The following is a 25,520-nucleotide window of genomic DNA, read 5'->3' on the forward strand; positions in this document are numbered from 1 at the left end:
AAGGCTTTATGGAAGACAACGGTATAAGAAAATGTGATTGTAAGACCAAAAAATGAGTAGATACATCCAGATGAAATGGCAGTTTTAAAAAATACTTTCAAATCTATTTTTAAATGGATTACATTTCAATTCAATATTATTGCTCTAACATTGGTAGGACAATTTTAATTACTATTTCAATTATTATGAAAGTCTTGGGGTATTAATCTTGGCAAAAAACACAACAAGAAGTTTGTTTTTTTTTTTTTTATCTTCAAGCAAAAGCTTAAATTCTATTGACACAAAGAAATTACTAGTTGACAAAAGCACACGCTATGGGTACAGGTTGCTTTTATCATTGCTCACACGAACATTGTGAGCAAATTTGAAGATCGCAGCAGTTCAAATAAGTAGCTTATTAAAATGTCAAATACTACCTACATAAGCGATTTTTTTTTTTCACAGGCTGCAACTTGGGACCAGATTGAACAGGTAACACTTTTTTTTTTCTTATGGTATATGCTCTCCTTCCCTTCCTTACCTCAATGGCTGGTTTGGGGAAAACATCATCCTTGCCGTCTTCTTTGCCTTTTTCGACTGGTACCCATTCTCCATAGACACTATCTGCTTCTTTTTTCCTATGCTGCGACCCAGATGAGACAGGAAATTCCTTTGACAGGCTGACTTGATTTTTTGGTTGTGGTGGTGGTGCTGGTTTTATACTTGGAGTCTTAAAAGAAAAAAAAAATTAGAAAAAAATTAAGACTTGAAACTGCACAATACTCATTAACATGTTTTTGAGAAGCAACCGATTGAATATATGTGGTATAAATTTTTCACAAAACAGTCATCCTCCCTAACTAGTATCAATCAAAGCCTTCAAAACAAATTATTTTAGTTGTTTAGTTGTAGCATAGCCCTGAAAACATGTAAGAGCAATGAACTGCAGTGTAAGAGAAGAACAGCCAGATGTCAAAATCTCTTAAATCAGATTTGGCAGACAAAAATAAGCAAAACCTCACCCTTACAAGTAACCTCCCTCTCTCTTTCCATCCCATCATGGGAAGGAGAAAGATTTTATCTGCCACAGGTGCATTTTGTAACACAAAACCCCGAAACAAAAATTCCAGGCAGTAAAAAATGTTGGCTATGATATCCATATGTGGTGAAAGTCTCACACTATTAAAGATATGGAAAGCAATTTTCAAAATTCTCAGTTTCTAGTTTCAAATATTTTTTGATAGCAGCATGAATCTCAACTTAAATCAAGTTCATGAGACTGCCTTCCTTAGAAATTTTTGCCAGTATCTTAAAAGAATACACAGAAATCTCTGACAAGCTCTTCTGCCATGAAGCAAACAGAGCCAAGACAACTCAAGGTATTGGGGAAACCTCTATCAAAGGAACAGAAATGGGAATGCGAACAAGACTAGAATCCAGAAAGAATGGAAAGGATGATGCGGAAGGGTCACATCTGTAGAGAACAGGCAGAGCGGCCCATACCCACTAAAGAACATCCCTCTTCAGAACCTGTTTTCTTGAGTTTCATTGTACCAATTTCCAATGGTACAATACAAAGTATAAACCTGTTTTTACCTTATACCTTATTAGTGCTTATTTTGTATATGCCACAAGCAATACATATTTTTACATACATACATGTATGTATATGTATATAAATGCCATTTATTTTCACTTAGTATAAAGTAATACTTTTATACAACTTTATACCCTGCAAAATCCAGACAGACTTTCATAGGCACAAAAAACCCCTGCATACAACTGACAAAAAAAAAAAAAAAAAAAATCATCTAGACAAATTCTAATCTATGTGTCAAAGCATGCAAATATCAGATGTATTTGAAGAAAAGCTCCCTAGCTTTATTCTTTTCAACATGCTTCTCACAACCCAGAAAACATCAACACAATCTGACAAAGCTAAAAGCAGCCCCTAAAAATGGGAGAGGGGATTTAATGGGAAATATTAGACCCTTTTAGTAACAGGCAACATTAATGATCCTCATTCTTAACACAGCACTAATTTCTTTATTGGCTAGTTTTGAAACTACTAGACATTTTTTCTCCTTTAATTCACATTCCAGATCTATTGCAGAAGTAGACATACAAGATTTGGAGTCTGTGCAAACCAGATGACATCACTTTATTTAGAACACTTCATAATGCTTTTGATGTGGTACTTTTCTAAAAATTCAGTGCATTTCCAAAAGCACTTTCCATTGCTGCCTGCAAATTCATACTAATATTTTTGCAATGAGAATGTGAAGCAAAACTGATCCTCTTTTTGTTATTAAGCTGAACATGTGCAAAAAGACATAATTAAAAGCAGTTTCAATCCAACTATGGAAACTTGACCATAATTTCATGGGCTGCAGATTAAGTTTCCTATTGTGGCAAGAGTATTTCAAAAACTACCAAACTTTTAACAACATTGTACTGTAATTTCATCAAGATGACAGCTCACTGTTTAATTTCTGTAAAACTACTTGCAAAGTTTTCTCAGAATTTAAAAATAACCAAAATGTAAAATATTGTAAATTATAGGAGTACTCACACTTAAATTGAAGAAAATGGGTTTTGGTTCATTGAGCTTAAAGGGGTGATTATAGAAAGGACGTTCTTCCTCCTCTTCATCAGAAACATGAGGTTTGTTCACTATCACATCGTCTGTACTTTGAGCAATCTTCTTGCATTTCTGGAATTAAAAAAAAAGGGGGGGGGAGAGGACACAGCTCTGAATAAACCCTCAAGCTTTCAACAGAAAAGGACAAAAAACATTTTTACAACAATTTTTTTTTTAATTAAAGCCTTCCAGAAAGTATAATCCAAGAAAATCTTCTAGAAGATTTTCATACAACTACATATGAAAACCTAAGAATTATAAATAGTTTCTAACTTCCACTGGTAGTTCAAGTATTCAGTCAGAAGCAATGGCTCTAAAAGACTTCAGATCTCCTTTGAAATATTTCATGAGGCTAGCCAAGTAAACAAGACATCGCCATTTTATACGCAACAGAGGTTTGACCTAAAAACATACAGCTGCTATGGGGATACAGCATCCAGAGAACTCCCAGAAAAAAAGTTCTGGTCAGGCTGGACTTTTATGATGAAAAACACTTTACTGGTTATACTTACCAGTGATGTTTGTTTACCAGTAGCAACAGTAACTGAATCAGCCTGAAATGAGTTTAAAAACACTACAGTCTAGAATCATGCTTTTATTATGTTCCCACTAATGATATGTGTACTTGTGCTATCTTAGGGGACATGAACTGATGCTTGTGAAATGACAAACGAATGGTATGGTTTAATGACCCATCGGTGGCATATAAGGAGCAAAGACGCAGCTCTGTCACTAAAAATAATACTTTGACAGCACCATTCTTGTCAATCACTATAAAAAAAATCCTGCGCTCTCCTGTGTCAAGCCTCCTCCAAACAATGACTGAAGCACATTCTTTAGGCAACAGGAAAAAAGCCTCCATTATTCACAAAGGTAATCAACAAAACGTACTGTCTCTAGTTAAAGTCAGCTCCCACTTAACTGAAAGCAGTTTGTCCATTTTGCAGATTACATCGCAGAGAGAAAAGACACTGAAGCTTCCTTTACGAGAAGCTGACTATGCTCTGGAAGGGTTCTTCACTTGGACAAAGTACCACAAGATGATGCCCAGGACTGCTTCTACAGCAAGCTTTGATTCAACAGAGCATGGAACAGCAACATCATCAAACAGATTACCATAGTTGGAAATAGCAAAGAAGGGGCAGATTTTTTGGCTCTAGGTTAGCATTAGCTACCTTAGATCCTGGTCAGGAACATGTAGAACCACCCAACACATCTGCACAGTCTATCTGCACTATCTCAACTTATTAGTGGAAAGTGCTTCTGCTTCCACTATCCCACACACAGATGAGAAACTCTTCTTCAGCAATTTGATATTGCTTAATTCAATGATTTTTTTTTATTTATTTCCATAAATAAACTTCTATCTGAGGACTGTCACTTTGCTGATACAAAAAAATATATATTTTTTCAGTTCAAATTTTCTGATTTCTGGGAAAAATCTTATAGGAAATCATCAAATTGAAAAATGTTACATTTTTACAATAAGAGAACAAGAAGCCATTCTTCCCCATGATCAGATCAAAACCATTCTATTTGTATATTAAAATTGCAATGAGATAGAATTGCAACAAAAACGCTCTCTTTAAAAATATCATAGAAGTCATAAAAGCATAGAAATATGTGAAGCAGACCCTGCATTTTAACCCAGAGATAAAATTTAGCAGCCTGAACTCATTTAAAAAAAAAATAGCTAAAAATATTAAGACAAGAACTAGAACTGAAAGCTTTGGTTTTTATTAACAGGACTGCAAGGACAACTACCAATTCTAACAAAATTAGAACAGAATTAAAACAAAAAAGCACAAGAATTGGACTTCACATATTTCCATGAAATTAAAAAGCCTGTTTTCATGACAAAAAAATTGTATACAGAATAAGGGTTCAAACCACAAGCCAGCTTTCACACAGATTAAGCACAAAGAATTACAGTTAGACTAGGAGCTTCAAAAAATAGCTTGCTTATTTTCAGATTTAATTTGATACTGTTGTTCTCACTTACCTCAGTGAGCTCCTTTAGAGTATCTCTCGACGACTTATTGGCTTTGTCATCTTTCTTTTGAGCTAACATAGGCATCAGGCTTGGTGGTAAGGGAACACCAGACTTAGCACACATGGCAGCTGCATTAGCTTTGGCTATTTCAAGTAGCTGGGCCTTGTCTAAAAAATTTTAAGAAAGATCATGATTTTCTACAGATTCTGGTTTAATATTAAATTAGCACTTCTATTAAACTAAACAAAAGTAAAACCACAAGATTTTACCCACGTTGTGGATTTTTACAATCTGTGAAAACTCCTAAAATTTTAGTTTTCCCCCAGACCATTTTTTTTTTTTTTTTTAAATTTCAGGTCTATCCAACAAACAAGTGAAACTGCATATTTAAAACAAAGCACAGAAGTCCAAATTTCAGAACTTAAAATCTCCCAAATCTCAAAAGTTCCATTTGTTACTCTTGATGCCTATTTTACTTTGTTGACTCATTCTAATTTTAGAAATAATGGGTTATAGTCACACAGCTTAAATTCCGAAGTCCCTTTCTTAGCTATCTCTGAAGAGCATTCAAAGGCCCTGAGGAAGTCCCCAGCCTGAAATCTACTTATGACCAATCAACAGAAAACATAAGCATTGAGACTTGTATAAAATACAATTACACACAAAAATGTTAATAAAAGAGTATTTCGCTTTATCAAGGAAAAAAGCACATGTGACCATAGCACAAAAATAGGGAATGGAAAGAAAGCATGTTTTATATGTTCCTGTGTGATCTCACAGTTTGCAAATGAGTTACCACCATCTCTGCAAGCACACAGCTTTACAAAAATCCTAAATAAAGGTATATAGCTATAATTTGCGGAGTAATCAAAGGCAGATTCAAAGCTGCCCATTAATTCTCATGTTCTGCACAAAAATACTTCTGGTAGAGGGGCTTCCATGGTAACTTTATGACAGAAAACTGAAAGAACCTAAGCTCCACAAGAGGAAGCCCATTCCCACACTATACATGAGGGCTTAACTCTCAGAACAGGAACCTCATTTCTCCTTATGAAACTTAGATACTAAGAAAACCACAAGGCCCCTCTTCCTCCAGTCACAGTAGATAGATGCAGTTCATTAGGATTTTCACTTTCATTTCTGAATCAGCTGGGTTTGGAAATTTTTTCAGAAACAAGCATCCCTGCCCCTAAGTTCTTAGCATAAATCTACGTTAATATCAGCAGGCATAACTGACATGCCCATGACCACAGCAAAGAGCAAAGTCTAAAGCCAAGTAGAAAATGAAGCACATAAAATCAGAAACCAAGACAAAGGTATTCCAGACTGGGCAGAGGACACAGAAAAACTGGAGTTCATTTACTGTATGTTGGACATATATTAGTTTCTCACAGCTTTTGACCAAATTTACTTAATTATCCAAAAGTAAAAGAAATTGAAGAATATCAACTTTTTCAATACTCAAAATTGTTTCCTATCCTTCAGAAAGGAATCAGTGAAACTAAAGCTTTGTGGTTTTACGAAAGATATCACAGATCCAACTAAATAAAATGCAATGCTGTTCCTAACTTCCATTATCTAGCTACTTTCCTCTTTTTCCCTGAGTTTCCCCAGTCACAAACCAGATATCTGAAGAACACTGTCCCTGTTGACAGTTTATGGTCATATCTTCAGCAGAGTTTGAATGTTCCACATTCCCATGTAGCACAAGAATGAGTGCTGAAAAGTCTTGATCTAAAATTCATTTCCATACCATAAGCTCTCCAGCATTTGGTATATGTCAGCAGCCTGAAGCCTTGCCTGCAAATAAACCTCAACCTAGAAATCCTCACAGGACAGTTGTTACTGACACAGTGAACCTGTATTAAACCAAGCTAGAAACCAGCTAGCTACATCCATGTTATTAATTGACTCTGGTTAAGAATAAAAAGTATGCTAACTTATCTACACTGTGGAGTTAAGAGTAAAATTCAGTATTGGCTGGGAGTTTCTGAAAACGTAACTTGAGTAGAAAGGATCACAGTACAGGGAAGCTCACCTCAAGATTCAAGGGTACAATGGAGGAAAAAGCAGACCTTTTTCAAGCCCACAAAAATGTGGAGCATAGCCCATAAATCCTCTGTATCACATGTTTAATAGTTCAACAATGCCCCTCTTCATATAGCAAAGCTTTGAGTAGCAAAAATAACAGTGGAAAAGAGGCAAGACAGTAAGGGAAACAGATAAACAAGCATTACAGCTGACAACAGAACTAAGAAATCTCCCTACTGGCATTTACTTTGGCTTGTTCTTTCATGTCCAGTTTGATCTCAGTAAAAACAAACTAGTGATTCATAACTCTTACAGAGAGTACTTGGGTCTTTTTTAAGTGTTACAATGAACAGTGTTCCTCAAGACTACAGCAGACTACCTTTGTATAAAAGCTTTAAAAGCAAGTTATATTTCTGCTTTAAATGCAATTTTCATCCAAATAGTATGCATAGATTCAGTTTCAACATAAAAGTTGTCTTATTAAAAGTCACTGCCTAAAAGCAATTCAAGAAATTCCTTATGAATGCTACAGAGATGTGTTAAAACCAGGCTGCATTTAAACCAATCAGTACTACCTGACCATGGAATTAATGAAGATAAAATTATTACTTACCCAAGTCTGTAAGACGTTTAGGTGATCTGCTTGAAAACCGTTCAGATGACCTGGACCTTCGACGATCAGGTGATCTGCTGTAACATCTTCTTCTCCCTGAAGATCTTGATCGCCGCAGTCGAATTGGTGACCTACTAGAGCTCCGTCTTCTTCCTCTTGACCTTGATCGTCTTTGACGAATAGGTGTTCGACTCCTGCTACGTAACCTGAGTGATATTCTACGATCTCTTGAATCTGATCTTCTCCTTCTTCTATCAGTAGATCTTGATCTATTTCTCTGAGATCTTTTACGTCTATCTCTTGATAAAGAACGCCTTCTTCTTGATGCTGATCTTGACCTACTTCTCCTTCTGTGCCTTGAACGAGACAGCGAGCTAGATCGAGAGCGACGATTAGATTTTGATCTTGACGCTCTTCTGCGTGTTACTGATCTGGAGCGATTCCGTCTAGAGCGAGATTCTGTATCATACCTCTGGGATCTGCGTTGAGAAGACCTGGAGCGTCTGCTTCTAGACCTCCGTGAAGACTCTTTTTCAGCTGTTTTTTCAACGGACTTTGACCGACTCCTTTGGCGAGCAGTGGACCTGGAGCGTCTACGTCTAGATCTCCGTGAAGATTCTTTGTCAGCTGTTTTTTCAACAGATGTCGATCGACTCCTTTGGCGAGCTGTGGACCTGGAACGTCTACGTCTAGATCTTCGTGAAGATTCTTTGTCAGCTGTTTTTTCAACAGATGTGGATTTACTCTTTTGGCGAGCAGTGGACCTGGAGCGTCTACGTCTAGATCTTCGTGAAGACTCTTTGTCTGCTGTTTTTTCAACAGATGTCGATCGACTCTTTTGGCGAGTAAGAGATTTTGAGCATCTGCTTCTAGATCTTCGTGAAGACTCTTTGTCAGATGCTTTTTCAACAGATTTGGATCTAGATCTCTCGTGTTCAGAAGACTCAGAACGCCTACTTTCAGGCATAAAGGAAGAATCCTGTTCCTCCAGCTTTTCAAGAGGCATGGAAAGTGACTCCTGGTGTTCATGTTCGGCTGTCAAAGAGGGCTCCACATCCTCTACCTCCTCACCAGTGGTAGACCTCGACTCATGTTCATCAGAGGACATGGAATGTCTACGTTCAGCCGTCAAGGAGGGCTCCATGTCCTCTACTTCTTCACCAGTGGTAGACCTCGATTCACGTCCATCAGGGGATGTGGAGCGTCCATGTTCAGCTGTCAAACATGGCTCCATATCCTCTACTTCTTCACCAGTGGTAGACCTCGACTCATGCTCATCGGAGGATATGGAGTGTCTACGTTCAGCTGTCAAGGAGGGCTCTACATCTTCCACTTCTTCACCAGTGGTAGACCTCGACTCATGCTCATCAGAGGACGTGGAGTGTCTACGTTCAGCTGTCAAAGAGGGCTCCACATCCTCTACTTCTTCACCAGTGGTAGACCTCGATTCACGCCCATCAGGAGACACAGAGTGTCCACGTTCAGCTGTCAAAGAGGGCTCCACATCCTCCACATCTTCACCAGTGGTAGACCTTGACTCATGCTCATCAGAGGACGTGGAGTGTCTGCGTTCTGTTGTCAAAGAGGGCTCCACATACTCTACCTCCTCACCAGTGGTAGACCTCGATTCACGCTCATCAGAGGATGTGGAATGTCTACGTTCAGCTGTCAAGGAGGGCTCCACATCCTCTATTTCTTCACCAGTGGTAGACCTCGATTCATGGCCATCAGAAGACATGGAGCGTCTACGTTCAACTGTCAAAGGTGGCTCCGGGTACTCTGCTTCTTCACCAATGGTAGATCTTGACTCATGCTCATCAGGGGATGTGGAATGTCTATGTTCAGATGTCAAACAGGGCTCCATATCTTCTATGTCTTCACCCATTGTAGATTTCAGGTCATGACCATCAGGGGACATGGATCTTCTATGTTCAGAAGTCAAAGAGGATTCTAGACCCTCTTCTTCCATGGGAGATTTCAGCTCATGGCCATCGTGATCAGGGGATGGGGAATGTCTATGTCCAGATATCAAAGAGGGCTCTACATCCCCTATTTCTTCCCCAGGGGCAGATTTCACACTGTAGCCATCAGGGGACATGAAGCATCCACTTTCAGGCATTAAAGACGACATCCCATCCTCCATTTTTTCAACAGGGATGGATTTCAAGTCACTGCCATCAGGAGACATGGAGGATCTATCATTTAATGCCAAAGAAGGTTCCAGACCACCTACTTTTTCAACAAGGGGAGATCTCAACTCCTGGCCATCAGGGGATGCTGAACGTTCACTTTCAGGTGTCAGAGAACGCTCCTGCACGTCTGCTTTCCGAATAGGGATGAATCTTAACTCCTGACCCTCAAAAGACAAATGATCATTTTCAGATGCCAAAGAATCCATATCCTCTACTTTCTCATCATGGGTCAGTCTTGATTCATAGCCTTCAGGGGACAGAGCATGTTCATTTTCAAATGTCAGAGAAGGTTCCTTAGCCTCTGCTTTTTCAGCAGGGCTAGACTGCAACTCCTGACCTTCAGGGGACATTGCACATTCACCTTCAGACATCAGAGACAGCTCCTGCACCTCTGTTTTTTCAACAAGAGTAGACTGCAACTCCTGGCTATCAGTGGACACTGAACTTTCACTTTCAGATGTTTCAGAAGGTTCCTCTGATTCTTCTTTTTCGACAGGGCTGGATGTCAAATCACGGCCTTCAGGGGATAAAACATATTCATTTTCAGACAGCAGAGAACAATCCTGTACCTCTGTTTTTTCATCAAGGGTAGACAGCAACTCCTGACCTTCAGGGAATGCAGCACATTCACTCTCAGATATTAGAGAAGGCTCCTGCACCAGTGTTCTTTCCACAAGGGTAGACTGTAATTCCTGGCCTTCAGGGAACATGCAGTATTCATTGCCAGACGTCAGAGAAGGTTCCTGCACCTCTACTTTTTCAGCAGAGCTGGCTCTCAACTCCTGGCCGTCAGGGGATATAGCATATTCATTTTCAGACAGCAAAGAACACTCCTGTACCTCTGTTTTTTCAGCAAGGGAAGATGGCAATTCCTGAACTTCAGGGGATACAGTATATTCATTGTCAGGTATTACACACGGCTCCTGCATCTTTACTTTTTCAAGAGAGCTAGATCTCAGCTCCTGGCCCTCCCAGGATACAGCATATTCATTTTCAGGTGTTAAAGACTCTTGCACCTCTACCTTTTCAACAGGGGATGACAGCAACTCCTGGATCGGCGGGGAGACTGAACACCTTCCTTCAGGTGTCAGGTAAAGTTCCCGTACCTCTGTTTTTTCAACAGGGGTTGATCTCAACTCCTGGCCATCAAGGGACATTGCGTATTCATTTTCAGACATTTGAGAAGACTCCTCCACCTCAACTCTCTCTGCAGGGGTGGATGTCAACTCATGACCATCAGAGGAAATGGAACATCTATTTTCCAGCATCAGAGATGGCTCCTGCACCTGTATTTCTTCAGAGGCAGATCTCAACTTGTAGCCATCAGGAGATACAGTGCATCCAAGTTCAGAGGCCAAATATGACTTCTGCACCTCCACTTCTTTTTCAGCAGGGATAGGTCTCAACTCATGACTATCAGGCAAGAGGAACAGTCCACCTTCAGATGTCAGAGAAGGCATCTGGGACTCTGATTTTTCATTAAGAGAGCTTACTGATTCACAAACATCAGTGGATTCAGAGGATCCCCTTACCAGTGGAAGAGGAGGCTTTTGTATATCTAACTTTTCAACTGCAGTGGATCTCAATTCATGGCCTTCCGGAAATACAGAATACCTAAGTTCAGATGCTACTGACAGTTCTGCACCTTCCAGTTTCTCAGAAAAATTGTATTTTGACTCACGGCCATCATGGCACATGGGAAATCCACTTTTAGACGTTGAAAAAGATTCTATACTCTCTATTTTTTCAGCTGGCAGGGATCCACAGATTTCAGAAGATTCAGAGCAGCCAATTTCAAGTACCTGTGAAGATTCCAAACTGCCTAGATCTTTGTCAACAGATGATCTGGACTCATGAACTTCAGAACACTTGTAGCTTTCCCCTACAGCTGCGGTAACAACTTCCTCCACTTTTTCAAAAGATGAAGCAGACATGAGGTCATCTGAGACCTCAGTAGGAGCACGTTCACATGACAGAGAAGCATCTGGAGCATTTACTTTTTCAGTAGATAAGGATCCTAATTCATTTCCATCAGGTGACTTGAAGGACCCATCTTCCAACATCAATGAAACCACCTCTGCTTTTGCAGCAAAGCTGGATCCTGATTCATGTCTTTCAGGAGACTTGGAGCATCCACTGTCAGAAGCTAGAGAAGGCTCCTGCATCCTGCCTTTTTCAATAGACAGGGAGGCTGATTCATGGACATCAGGGAATTTGGAGCATGTATTTTTGGTGTCCTGAACCACTGCTGTTTCAAAAGAGAGTGACCTTGACTCAGGGCTGTCAGCCAATATAGAAGATCCACTTTCAGGCATCTGCAAAAACTTCTGAAGCTCTATTTTTTCAACAGGGGCAGGTCTCAATTCATGATGATCAGTAAAGTCAGAGACCACACTTTCAGACACCAGAGAACACCCCTGAACCTCTGTTTTTTCCAAGGACAAGGAGATTGAGTTGCAATCATCAGAAGATACAGAGCATCCACTTTTAAATGCCAGAAGAGGCTCTGGACCCTGTATTTTTTTGAGAGATGTAGACCTCAACTCATTTTCAGGGGATGTGGAGAGCTGAAAATCTGATACCAGAGAAGGTTTTGTATCCCCTCTTTTTTCAACAGATGAGGATCTTGATTTGGATGTGGAACATGGAAGTTCAGGTAGTGGTGAAGATTCCAGAGCCAGTGTTTTTTCAGCTGGTGTGGATTCAGAGTCATAGTCATACAGGGTGGTAGAACACCCATTTTCAGTTGTCAGACAAAGCTCGGAAACCTGTGTTTTTTCCACAGGCATGGATCGCAATTCCTGGTCATCTGGGGCCTTGGAGCTTTCAAGTTCAGACATCACAGAAGGCTGCAGATCCTCTGTTTTTTCAACAGATGAGGATCTTGTCTCAAGGCTATCTAAAGTTTTGGAAAATCCGCTTTCAGATGTCAATGGCAACTCTGGACCATTTACCTTTTCAGCAGACAAAGTTATTGACACAGGACCATCAGAGGATTTGGAGGAGCTGCCTTCAGATGTCAAAGAATGTTCAGGACCATCTATTTTTTCAGGAGATTCGGTTCTTGTCTCTTGATGTTCAGAAGACTCAACATGCTTACTGCTGCACTTTACTGAAGGTAACTTGCTCTCTCTTTTTTCCACAGATTTGGATCTTGACTTAACACTGTCAGAGGACTTAGAGCGTTTCCGTTTGGATTTCTTTGAAGATTCCTTGCGCTTTTTTTCAACAGACCTAGACCTAGACTTAAAACGTTCAGAAGACTTTGAGCGACGACGCTTAGATTTTCGTGAAGACTCCTTCTTTTTTTCCACCGATTTAGATCTAGACTTGTAGCGGTCAGAGGACTTTGAGCGCTGACGTTTAGACTTCCGCGATGATTGCTTCCGATCTCTTTTTTCTACTGATCTAGATCTAGACTTGTAACGGTCAGAGGACTTTGAGCGCTGACGTTTAGACCTCCGCAGAGATGCCTTCCGACTCCTCTTCTCAACAGATCTAGACCTAGATTTTGAACGATCAGAGGAAACAGACCCTCTGTGTCTGAACCTCCAGGAATATTCTTTGCCCCCTCTCTTTTCTGAAGACCTCGATCTAGATTTAGAACGGTCAGAGGACCTGGAACGTCTGCGTCGGGACCTCCAAGACGATAGTCTCTTTTCTGCTGACCTGGATTTAGACCTGTAACGGTCAGAAGACCTTGAACGCCTGCGGCCAGACCTTCGGGAGGACAATCGTTTTTCCACTGATCTGGATTTAGACCTGTAGCGGTCAGAAGACCTGGAACGTCTGCGCCCAGACCTTCGGGAGGACAGTCTTTTTTCTGCTGACCTGGATTTAGACCTGTAGCGGTCCGAAGACCTCGAATGCCTGCGCCTGGACCTTCTAGAGGACAGTCTGCTCTTTTCCACTGATCTGGATTTAGACCTGTAGCGGTCAGAGGACCTGGAACGTCTACGCCTGGACCTCCCGGAGGACAGTGTTTTTTCCACTGATCTGGATTTAGACCTGTAACGGTCCGAAGACCTGGAACGCCTGCGCCTGGACCTTCTAGAGGACAGTCTGCTCTTTTCCACTGATCTGGATTTAGACCTATAGCGGTCAGAAGACCTGGAACGTCTACGCCTGGACCTCCCGGAGGACAATCTGCTTCCTCTCTTTTCTGCTGATCTGGATTTAGACCTGTAGCGGTCTGAGGACCTGGAACGTCTGCGCCTGGACCGCCGGGAAGACACTCTCCTCTCTCTTTTCTCCACAGACCGGGATCTAGATTTGGAATGCTTTTTTCTCGAATCCGAATAGTTTCTGCTCCTAGAACGTGCTCTTTTAGAGGTTAAACGCCTGGAAGTAGAACTTGACCTTGATTTTTTTTTCCTCTTCTTAGACCTGGAATGAGACTTAGAGCGACTCCTTTTTTGTTTCTTTGCATCGTGTTTTTTATCACTTCTATGGCTTTTTTCAAAAACTTTCTCAAGTCTCATTAGAGTCTCTCTCATTCGTGCTGCCACATCAGGCTGCACATCAGATGTTTCTGAATCTCTGGCTTCTTCCGCCTGTCCTGCTTCTTTCACAGCTTCAGCCTGTGGAATTTCTTCTGACTCTCCTGCCTCCACCACCAGTACTGGAACTTCTTCCGTAACAGTCTCAGGTCTCAGAGCTGCTTCCAAATCTTTTGCCTCTGCCTCTGTCCCTGCAGCTGCTTCTGAATCTTTCAGCTCTACAACAGCATCACGTATTGGAGCTGCTTCCAAATCTTTTGTCTCTGCCACATCAGCTGGACCGGCTTCCAAGTGTTTTAGGTTTCCAGTCATTTCAGATTCAGGAGTTGCTGCTGAGTCTTTTTCATCTGATGCATGTAAAGAACTAAAAGCTGTTTCTGGACCTGCCACAGTTGCTGGAGTAGTCTGCCTACCATTTACTTCTATTAAAGGCTCAGATGGTAGAGTTTGTTCTGTATCTTTCTTCTCAACCTGTATCTCACATTCCTGAGTTTGTTCTGGAACTCTCACATCCTCCATTTGCTGATACTGCACCACTTTTGGATACTGTACTTCTGTTGCTACTTCACGTTCCAGCATTGTTTCCAGATCTTTCACATCCCCTGTTTTCTGAACTGCTTCAGAAGATTTCATTTCAGCAGCACTCAAGATTTCTGGAGCCTCTTCTGCACTTTTCCATTCTGCAGCAGGTCTGGCATCTGGAACTACTTGCAGATGTTCTGGCTTTTCAGTGTGCAAAGACTTTGAAACAGCTTCTGAATGTTGTTTTGCTATGGTGAATGTTTCTGAAGCATCTTGTAAAACATTCATCACCCCTACTTCTTCAGATTTTTGAAAAGTTTCCAAATCTTGGGTATGCATGCATACCTCAGGCTCCATGACTCTTTCAGAATCTTTCCTTTCTACTATTGCAGGTTCTTTCCTACTTTCCAAAAAACTTATTTCTCTAGCTTCTGATGCTGCCTCCAAATATTTTACTTTCATTCCTTTCTCGGTTCCTGAAGCTTCTTCCAAATCTTTTAAACTGATCATATGTGAAGACTCAACTTTTTTTGTACCTGTCCTCCTTGTTGCAATTATATACTCTACAGTAGGTCCCTGATTTCTTACATCTGTTGAAATCTTAGATTCCGAAGTTCCTTTCAAGTTTCTTACTTCTGTCACTACTTCTGATGTCACAATTTTTTCTTCCACTCTGGGCAAAGATACTGCTTCTGAATCGCCCATCATTGCTGTCCGCAGAGATTCTGGAGTTGTTTTGGAATATTCTACTGTTTTGACAGTTTGGGATTCTATTACTGTTTCGATTTTTTCTGGCTTACTTACAATCTCATATTCTACAGTTGTTTCCAACTCTTCCATGTGCAGAGATTTTGAATTTTTTTCCAAAGTTTTCACCATCACTGTTTGCGCAGGTTCCAGTACTGCTTCTCTGTTCTTCACCTTTGCTTTGTTCAGATCTTCTGGAGCAACTTCAGAATGTTTTACTTCTCCAGTCACCTCACATTCTAAGGTCGTTCCCAAGTCTTGCATTAGTGACCTTGTTTTAGATCCCACAACCATTTCCAAATTTTTCACTTCTGTTAAGTACAAGGTTTTTGAACTTGCTTCCACATCTTTTACCTCTAAAACTGTCTCAACTTCTGGTAAGTTGTCTAAATTTCTCACTTTTACAAATGTAGATCCAGTAGCTATTTCAGAATCCTTCATCTCCCTTGTTACCTCAGTTTGTGACGTTATCTCCAACTCTCTATCTGTCATGATGTCAGACTGTGAAACGATCAAACTCTTTGTTTTGCTTGTAACAAGAGGTTCTACAATTGTTTCCACGTGTTTTGGTTCTCTCTCTGCTGCGGTTTTCAAATGTGTCACTTCTGCCAGTGCCTCAGATTCTGTAACTGGCTCCATGCTTACACATGTAAACACAGATTCAGGAGTTCTTTCTGAACTTTCCAAGGCCACAAGTCCTGGACTTGCTTCCAGAACTTGGGTGCCAATTTTGGCTTCAGAACACACATTTTCTCCTACACCCTTTGCCCCTACAATGGGCACAGGCTGAAAGACTGCTTTCAAAGCTTTCATCTTTGCCATATACAAAGACTCAGGATCTCCTTCGAAATCTTTCACATCTTCCATCTGCAGATGTGATGAAGATGTTTTCACCTCTCTCCTGGCTCTGTCAAGCACTGCTTCTGAATCTTTCCCTTCTGTTTCCAAGACAGATACTAAGGTTGTTTCCAGACTTTCCACTGTTCTCACAGAAGTTATGCTTCTTTCCAAACGTTTTTCATCTCCGATTTTCATAGCTGGGAAAGCAGCATCTGAGGCTGCTTCTACTCCTGCCATACGATCCAGATTTATTTCTGAACCTTTTGACTCCACTGCTGAACCTAGTGCTGCTGCTAAACCTCTGGCTACAGCCCCGTGTTTGAGGGCTCCTTCCGAAGCTTTTGTATCTTCTGTTTGCAAATACAGTGAAGTTGATTCCAAAGTTTTTTCTTCTAGCATAGCCATTGGTCTTATGATTCCTCCTGGACCTTTCACATCTTCCTTCTGCAAAGACAGGGGAGCTGCTTCCAAACCTTTCACATTTGACTCACTCTCAGATCTTGATTCTCTCAGCTCCTCTACTCGTCTCAATAACGAAGTTCCCTCTGAATCTTTTGCCTCTGTTATGGCTACAGGGTTTAGAGTTGCTTCTGGAATTTTTGAAGCATTATTTTCCAATTGCAGAGCAGCTTGATTTGTTTCTGTACCTTTTATTCCTGCTATCGCCACAACTTCCACAGTTGCTTGTGGACCTTTACAACCCTCTGCCATCTGGATTTCTGGAACTGTTTTGGGGACAAATGCCTCCACAACTGCTACAGGTTCTAAAGTTGCTTTTAAGCCTTTCGTCTCTGTGGCCACATATTTTAGGGCTGCTCCTGAATCTTTAGTTTGCTGAGGCTCTTGGCTCACTGTTGCTTTTAACTCTGTCGCAGCTACAGCTTGAAAAGCTGTTTCCAAATCATTAGCCTCTGGGATTTTTTTCACACCTCCCATTTGTAGAGATTCTTGAGCCACATTCACATTCTTTACTTCTACTGGAATTGCAAATACCTGGGTTCTATCCAAAGCTCTTGTTTCTGTCACTTTAGGCTCTAAGACCACTTCTGAAGCATTTAAAACTGTTGCAGAATCAATGGTTCCTTCCAAACCTTTGATAACTTCAACTTCCAGATGTTCTCGAGTTGCTTTGACATCTTTTGCTATCACACCCACAGGTTCCACAATTGTTTCCAAAGCTTTTGTCTTTACCACAGCAACTGGTTCCAGAGCTTCTTCCAAAGCTTTCACATTTTCTGTCTGCACAGAGCCTCTGGTTGGTTCAACATCTTTAACCTTTGTTCCAGCCCCTGGTCCTAGGGGTATTTTGGCACTTTTCATTTCCACCTGGGTTAAAGCTGTTGCTACAGGTATTTTAAAAGCATGTTGCAAAGCCACATCTGGGTCTGTTTCTTTATCTCCCACGTCTCCCATCATAGCTACAGGTTCCAAGGCTGTTTGGAAGACATTCACACTCTCCATGGGGCTGCACTGTGCCATTCCCAAACCATCAGCTACAGTTAGGGGCTTTACGGCTGGCTCCAAAGTTCCAGTCACATCCCCTAGTTCCAAAGATCTTTCTACACTTTTCACGTTTCCCATATGCAGAGATTCTTCAGCTGTTTCTGGAATTTTCACTTCTTCCATGGCCACAGACATGTGAGCTAACTTCACAGTTTTCAAATCTGCCTGACTTGCAGATTTAGGAATTGTTGTCAAATCACTTGCCAAAGACACAGATTCTGAGTTTATTTCTAATTCTTTTGTTCCCATCTGTGCCACAGATCTTAGAGATGCTTCTGAGTACTTCAGCACTTCCATGGTCTCACATTCAAGAGTTGTATCGAAAGCTTCCCCAGTGCCTTTAGACTTCAGAATATCTTCTGAATCTCTTAGTGCTTCTACTACCTCTGAAGTTACTTCTGGATCTTTCTGAAGTTCAGATTTATTGTCAGCTCCAGATGGGATGCTAGACAACGTATCATTTCCAGTATCAACATGAAGTTCACCCTTTCCACTGATATTAATAGCTACAGGATAAATATTTTCATGAGACTCTTTAATTTGTTCTTCTCTAGTGCAAATTTTAGTTTGAGTTATCCTAGTATGTTCTTGGATATCAGATTTGCTGCTTTCTAAATTAAATTGAGGATCTGCTGCACACAAATTCCCCTTCTCACTTGCAAGATCTTCCTTAGGTGGCTGAGAATCAGCTCTCAAATGAGAACCAAGTCCTAAAGCTTGTCTATCAAGCTCCTCACTTACTTTTAAGCACAGTTCTTCTGGCTGCATGTGAACAGCCAGATTTGAATCTCCAGATCCTCCATGCTGTATACTCAGTTTGGAGCTTGAATTCTCTGGCATCAAGCGAGATGCAGGCTGTAAGTCTGCATGTTCTCCATGACGTGCACTCAGTTTTGACTCTTTTGGCTGCTTTTTATGCTTTTTCTCTTTCTTCCTTTTCTTCTTCTTTTTCTTCTTCTTCTTGCTTTTGTGTTTCTTGTTCTTCTTTGATTTTTTTCTAGGAATTTCATCTTCAACTTCATCAGTAGGACTCCTTTTTGTAGACTTCGAACTATTTTTCACAGTATCTTTGTCTACATCTAGAAGAAAATGAAATTTCCCTTGTAAATGTTATTAAAAGAGCCTTTAAAAAGTAGTTTTAAACTAGTAAACAAGTACATGGACAGAGGTACAAAAAATTGTAATTTGAAACCCACATCTTGTTTATCAAACTATCACAACTGGCACACACTCCCTATTTTGCCCTCTTTCTTATCCTTCCTCCCAGTAATCACTTCAAAAAAAAAAAAGTAATTCTACTTTCAAGAAGTTAATCAAGTCTTCTTGGTCAGTGACACAGTTTCAGTGGGAACACAATCCCTTTCAAGAAGTACTTGGATATATTTTCATCTACATTCAATTGGGTAGTACATTCTCCTGGAAGGCTGAAGATGTGGTTTTAAACTATAGCAGCTGCAGATGTAACTGAAATAAGACCTCCCATCCTTCAGGAAAATCGTCTTAACTGCCTACTGTATAAAATGTGGCCAGCAGTACCATGACCTCCTACTATGCTTTAAAACGTCTTATCACCACATCTTGTCAGTTAGCCAAATCTGGCTGATGTGTTAGGAATGATCTAAACTTATCAAGTTCCTCACTTACTGATGAAGCTCTTCAAACGTCTTTGAGGAAACAGCATCTATTTCCTTGAACCCAAGCAGGCTTTAAGGGGTGGCAAGCAACCAGCTGCTCAGACTGTGTTTTTCATGAACAACTGCAAAACTATAAGCACCTAAAGAGCTTTTGCATCAAACAGGAAAGTACCCAATGACTTCAGGTGACTGCAGGGATAGGCAACTGCTGAGCGGGAAGAGGAAGACTGAGGTTTGGATTAGGGTTTTTTTTTGTTTGTTTGTTTGTTTTTAATTCTGTACCTCCATTCCCCCTAATCTGAATCTGTGTTAAGTTCTTCTCCTTCTTTGGATCTAGTACCATGTTTTCATGGAAAAGGCATTCCCATTATAATAACATTAAAATCTTGACTAAATATGAACTATATGTTCAAGTCTGCCTGCATGCTATTCTCACCATAATCGTTTATACTGGCCAGCGGAGCCATGTGGATTCTCCAATTATAATCTGGCTGTGATTAGAAAGTATAATGTTTGAATAAACACTACCAAAAAAAAATTTTTTTTTTTCAAAAAACGTTGGTAACTGCAATACTATTAAATGAACATGACCAAGATCTCATAAACACTTGTGTATCTCAGGAAGTTTTAAACATATGCACATCTTTACATAATGAACCTAACAAAAAAAAAAAGTGTTTCCATCAACATTCCCTTGAATGCTATAAAAAGGAACAATGAGTCAAATGACCTTTTCTACACACATTTTCAGATAATCCCTAACTTTGTCTAACAACAACATAACTCCTTTCTAGATATGAACAGTGGCGACATATATCATAGGCTAAGTTTATTTACTACCACACTAATATGTTTCACTTACTTACTATCATATTTCTTGTCTCATTCTTCTAAGACAGAAGAACACAAAAAAAAAAATTAGGGACCAGCCTAAAGTGCTGATTATATAACATATCTGAAAGAAGAGTGTTGAAAATGCTCAGGGTAAACAAGCCACTGTGCATAAAAGAAAGGAGAAGCAATCCCCAAAACTTGCATAAATAGTCCTTGAACTAAACAATTCCTGTCACAATTTTCTATGATGCCTTTTACAAATCACTTCAGAACTATACTTACCAAGCACATAGCAGCCACCTAATTCTGAACTTCAAAAAATTAAAAATGCAATCATTAGAGCCTTCATTTTGCTGACTCTAATGATTTAGGAATTTTACAGAAAAGACTAGTCCCATAAGAAAGGATATTCATATGCAAATTTTCGGCAAGATAAATTGGGTAATTTATTGATGTTATGAGAATATTACACAAATCTTTCACGACCTTTGAAAGACTTCAATCTGAATACCTACATTTTAAAAGCATGGGCATTATTCATTATTAAAAAAAAAAAAACTTACTTTGCCAAAACAGTTAATCATACAACTCTGAATTCTAATAGATGATTTTTAAAAATAATCTTACAAACCAATCTAAAAAACCTTGCTAAAAATAAAGCTTCTACTTGTATCAGTATCAGCTTTGTAATTGAAAATTCCATACTGAAGCCATGAAGCAGGTATATACAAAATGAAGCATAAAACAGTCTTTAGATGTACCTACGAATAACTTCTTCTATATTTACAAGTACTGTGTATAGATGTTAGCATTATTGTAACTGAGAGAGATAAAAAGAAAAGTAGCTTTTTTGCACACTAAGTAACACTTTTGTATATCAACCAGTTTCAATTTTTAGATTACTCATTTCCTCGTCAATCTACAGCTGTAAATCATAGTAAACAGAAAAATACTTAACGAACATTACAATAAATATACAGCTTTTCAGATGAAGCTCAGTGAGAGAGGCAGTACTGAAAAGTACTTTTTCATCTCTGTAAAAATGATTAGGTGTTAAGAACTATGACAATCTTCTTAAATAAGAACATATTCGCCAAATGTGTTTTCATTTACCTGATTTGCACTGCAGCTCTGTATCAAGGGCTCCAGAGAGCACTTCCTCTATTTTCTGCACTATCTGATCATTCTGACGACTCCCAGCACCAGTGTCATCTGAAGGATTGGCTTGCTCAGCTGGGATTGTGTCACCATTGGGCTGGCCTTCTACCTTTCCACTAACCAAGAAAAATATCAACATAATACAGGCAATTTTGAGCTTTTCTTACCCTTATTTTTAAATTCATAAACATTTACTATAGTTAACTCTTCAAAGAACTTTTTAGCCTCCTGAAGAAGCCATGGTTTTGGTCAAACATCTGCCTTCTGATTCACTTTCACTTATTCACAACAGAGTTAGGGACGACTAAAAATTGGGCAGAAGGGAAGCAAACATGTTCGCGAATGAGCAAGTCCCCGTGCTTTATGTAAAAATGCGTAGAGACTTCTCAATTCTCTTCGCAAAATAAACACCTATCACACAATCCTCTTCGGAAGATTTTGCTCGTTTTGCGAGACCAGGCTGCGAAAAACTGGGCGAGCTTAGATATAATAGTAACAATAAAACAACGGAGCAAACAAACGCTCGCCCTTCCCCCTCTCGCCCCTAAACAGAGAGAAAAACTGAAAACCTGTGAGTGAAAACGGGAGCGCGTTCGCCAGGAGACAACGCGTGCGTCCGCCCGTCCGTCCGTCCCCTCCCCCCCCCCCCGCCGTGTTTTCGCTCAAGGCGCTCGCAAGGGCGCGAGCCCCCGGGCCCCGCCATGTTTACGCTGAAATGATCCGCAAGAGCCCCAGGCCCCGGCCCGTCCCCCTCCGCCCCACCGCGGGGCCCGCGCCCTACCCCCCTCCCCCGGGCACACCCCTCCTCTCCCGTCGCGCTAGGCCCAGGCCCGGGCCCGGACGCGGCTGCGTCTCCTCCCCCGCCGCCCGAGCGCTCCCCGCCAGCCCGGGCAGGCTCGTTACCCGCCGTGCTGTTGCTGCTGCTCCTGTTCTTCCTGGATCTCCCGGAATTTGCTAACCACAAAGGACCGAAAGATCTGCTCGATATTAGTCGCCATGACAGCCCTACCGCACCGGGCCCCCCCACTCCGCTTTCCTTCCTGCCGAGACGCGAGGCCTCCGATGTCCCACAAAGCACCGCCGCAACTAGAGGCCGCAAGGCCTTGCTGACGTGCTCCCTTTATGCCCTCTCCCCATTGGCTGCCCGCTAACAGAATGACGTCAAGGCCCGGGGGAGGGGCAGGATGGGCCTCCGCACGACCGCTCTAGCGCTGAGCAAGAACCATAGAGCGCCAGTTTTCCCCCCCCCCCCGGTCTAGTTTCCGGCGGGGGGGGGAAACGACTCGTGTCTCGCAGAAGTTCGCGGCTCCCCTCCCCCACCCTCCGCGGGCAGGAGCGCGCCGCGCCGCCATGTTGTTGCACTTACCGCCGCCTTCCCCCCCGTCCCCCCCTACCGGCCGCGCGCACGCGCGCGAGCAGGCGGCCGCGCGCCCCCCCCCCCCCACCGGCAGGCAAAGCCCCGCCGGGCTGCCCTCTCGCCCCCCCCCAACCGCCATAACGGATGAAACCGTAACTGCCGCTCTGCCCCCGACACGGACGCACCCCTCCTTTCCCGGCCCCCCGTAAACCGAAAAGCTGCGCCGCAGCCCCGGAGAGACCGGGGAAAGGGGGGAGGGGAGGGAAAGGGGGGAGCTGATGGAGGGCACCGCGGTAGCCAGCGGCCGCCGCTCCCTTCGGCCCCGTCCGCCCACCACACACACACACACCCCACCCCCCGCTCCCGCCGTCGCGATCGCGGCCGCCTCGGACGGCCGCGGAGGCCCGGAGCAGGCCCGGCCTGCGCGGAGCAGCGCGGCGGCCGGCACTCACCTCGCCGAGGGCCGGAGCGGCGGCGACGGGGCCATGGTGGGCTGAAGCGTGCGACCGTGCGTGCCGGCGGGCTCGGGGCCCGTGGGGGTGGGTGGGAGCGATGCCATTGGTCTCCATGGAGCGGGGCCAAGCCCCGCGCCTCCGCCGCGCCGTGTGTGCAGCGCAGGCAGCGCCTAGCAGGGGGGCCTGCCCGCACGCCGCTGCTGCATCACAGGGCCCGGCGCTGCGCTGCGCTGCCCTCAATCAGCGAGCGGCTCCATGCGAGAGGCGCCCTCCCCCTCCGCCGGCGGAGCAGGCAGCCGGGCGGTGACACGCACGTGTGCTCCGGGGGCTGTCCGCCGGGCCCGGCGGCACGGCCGGCCGCGCCGCCAGGGGGGAAGTCACACATGGAGCCACGAAAGGAGCAGGAGCAAAACGCCGCCGCCGCCGGGGATGAAATAAGCGCCCCAGTGTCTCAAAGCCGGCCCTGGCCCGCCTGGCAAAGCCATGTCGTGTCGGAGGTGTTTCGGGGGGGGCTGCGCTAAGATCGGCTTGTCCGGACGCCAGCCACCCTGGGGTCCTCTTCGTGCTGCTCTCAAAGCAATTCCCAACTATGTACGCATCCAAACCTGTTTTTACCACCCTCAGTCTTGTAAAATTGAGTAATCCTATGGCTGGAGGACTCTAAGCATTTTCCCCCCATATACACTTTATTCTGGTGCTATAAAGTGATAACCTCAGAGGTAAGCTCACCTGAAAAACATTTAAAATACCTCAAAACCTAGATATAACAATTCAATCGTTGCTGAGGCCTTTAGTTGCAATGTCAAGCTCAAATTCAATGTGGTTTTAATACTCATTTGCAAAACCCTTTAACAGCAGTACTGTTCTTTATTGTGCATTGCTGGGAGATGGTCTGCCTTAACACTAAATTTGGAAAAATAATGGGTTTGATATTTGGATCCATTTGCTTATTTTTATGTCCCAGTCAATTTATTATAATAGACAGTAGCTATATTTTTAATAGGCACTTTTGCAAATCATGCCATGCCAATATTCATATATTTTAGATGTTACTAATAGAATACTGCATCTAATTTCTGGTATTCAGTGAGATACGGAGTGAAAATATTTCACTTAAACAATTTCAGAGGTATTTAGATTCCCCTCATGTAGATGGTCTTGTCTAGACCAGGCATTCTTTTACCCATGTACAAGTACTGATACACAGGCAAAATGTTGCTAGTATGGATATTGCCATAACAACAAAGCTGCAAAGGCTTTCAGCACAGTATAATCGTAACTTCCCCATTCCAAGCAAAACCAGCTGTGCTCACAGAACAGCAGGTTTGACTGGCATAACTTAGTCTGTATTAGGGGCTTCTGACCAAAAAGCTGCACTACACAGGGATCACACCTCTGATGCGGGCCAACAGAAATCCACAGCGTAGACCTGCTCTCAGAAAGGGACCCTTTTCAACTGAAGTTAATTCATTCAAAGTAGCTTAAGTACACTGATAACCCAATCAGTATGGGCCTAAACCTATACACAAAAATCATGAAGAAAGGTACAAAATAGCCAGGGAATGCTTTTAGTGCACACTGCATATTTCACACTGGCTCCCTGAAAATGAACACAGCCACAGTAGTAACCACAAAAGTCACTATCCAAAAAAATAAGGATCCACAGCTCCATAGGAATATAACTGACAATTCTAGCTCTCCTTTCAGATCTCTCATTTTGCTGTAAATAAGCCTCTAGTTAAAGAACTGTATACAGTTAGGTGTTACATAGTTTTCAGATGAATGGACTTAAATAAAAGATTTTGTCAAGACCAGGGTGATTGTTTATGATATATTTAGTGTTCAATGTGAAAACATAGTATTACGTGACTTTTCTAATAGCAATTCTGCTGCAATCATCAGTGCTACTTACTTTATTCATGTGACTTCCCATTTAGAGAGAGTCAAATGTTTGCCAAAATATGTGAACAATATTTATTCAACCTATTGTTCATAAGCTCAATTTCAAAGAACAGTGGATTTTTCACTTTGCAACTCTTGGGAAACAGAGCAAAAATAGGGATGAAATCTGGCTTCATTAACAGCACTGTTGCAGCATTGTAACGCTAAATTTGACTAAATGTTGCCCAGGACTCTTTGGTTTCCTAAAGAAGGAAGTTCAGTATAATACAGGCTGAAATATGCTCCTATTCAATACTTAACGATTTGTAGGAGGATTCCACCTGAGAAGATATAAAAGCAAAAGTAATCTTTGCAAAGCACTGTCCAGCAAACTTACTGCACTATCACCTTTGCACTCTGGCGTGAAGTTCTGTTTCCCAAATTACATCGTAAAAACATTAATCCACAAATGGTACTTTTTTTTTTTTTTTTTTTTTAAAGCTGGAGCTATCGCCTCCCAGCGAGAGCCGCTGCACCCCCCCTTGTGCCTGTCCCCCACCACCTCCCCGCCTGGGCGAGCCCGGGGGCGGCCCCTCACCGGCCCCTCCGGCCCCGCTCAGCACGCTCCCCAAGTGGCAGCC

The 25,520-nt window shown here is 42.3% G+C and overlaps 1 protein-coding gene across 5 annotated transcripts in view; it reads right to left on the bottom strand.

Moving 5' to 3' along the window:
• Positions 1-23,416, bottom strand: part of SON (SON DNA and RNA binding protein) — a 40,819-nt gene extending 17,403 nt beyond the window's left edge. For 3 of the 5 annotated variants that reach the window (XR_010884565.1, XR_010884564.1, XM_067299023.1), the window contains exons 1-6: positions 22,996-23,416; positions 21,142-21,302; positions 7,258-18,639; positions 4,623-4,780; positions 2,552-2,692; positions 521-709 (exon numbers count right to left, since the gene is read on the bottom strand). Coding sequence is in view for 3 of the 5 variants with exons in the window: in XM_067299023.1 (XP_067155124.1) it covers positions 521-709; positions 2,552-2,692; positions 4,623-4,780; positions 7,258-18,639; positions 21,142-21,302; positions 22,996-23,102 (12,138 nt within the window). In the remaining 2 variants the exon portion in view is untranslated. Of the gene's footprint in view, positions 1-520; positions 710-2,551; positions 2,693-4,622; positions 4,781-7,257; positions 18,640-21,141; positions 21,303-22,089; positions 22,300-22,995 lie in introns of those variants that run through there. The other 2 variants (XM_067299009.1, XM_013955277.2) reach the window with 2 other exon arrangements.
• Positions 23,417-25,520: the final 2,104 nt, after the last annotated feature.

This window comes from Apteryx mantelli, chromosome 1 (assembly GCF_036417845.1).
Source record: "Apteryx mantelli isolate bAptMan1 chromosome 1, bAptMan1.hap1, whole genome shotgun sequence".
Classification (NCBI taxonomy): Eukaryota; Metazoa; Chordata; class Aves; order Apterygiformes; family Apterygidae; genus Apteryx; species Apteryx mantelli.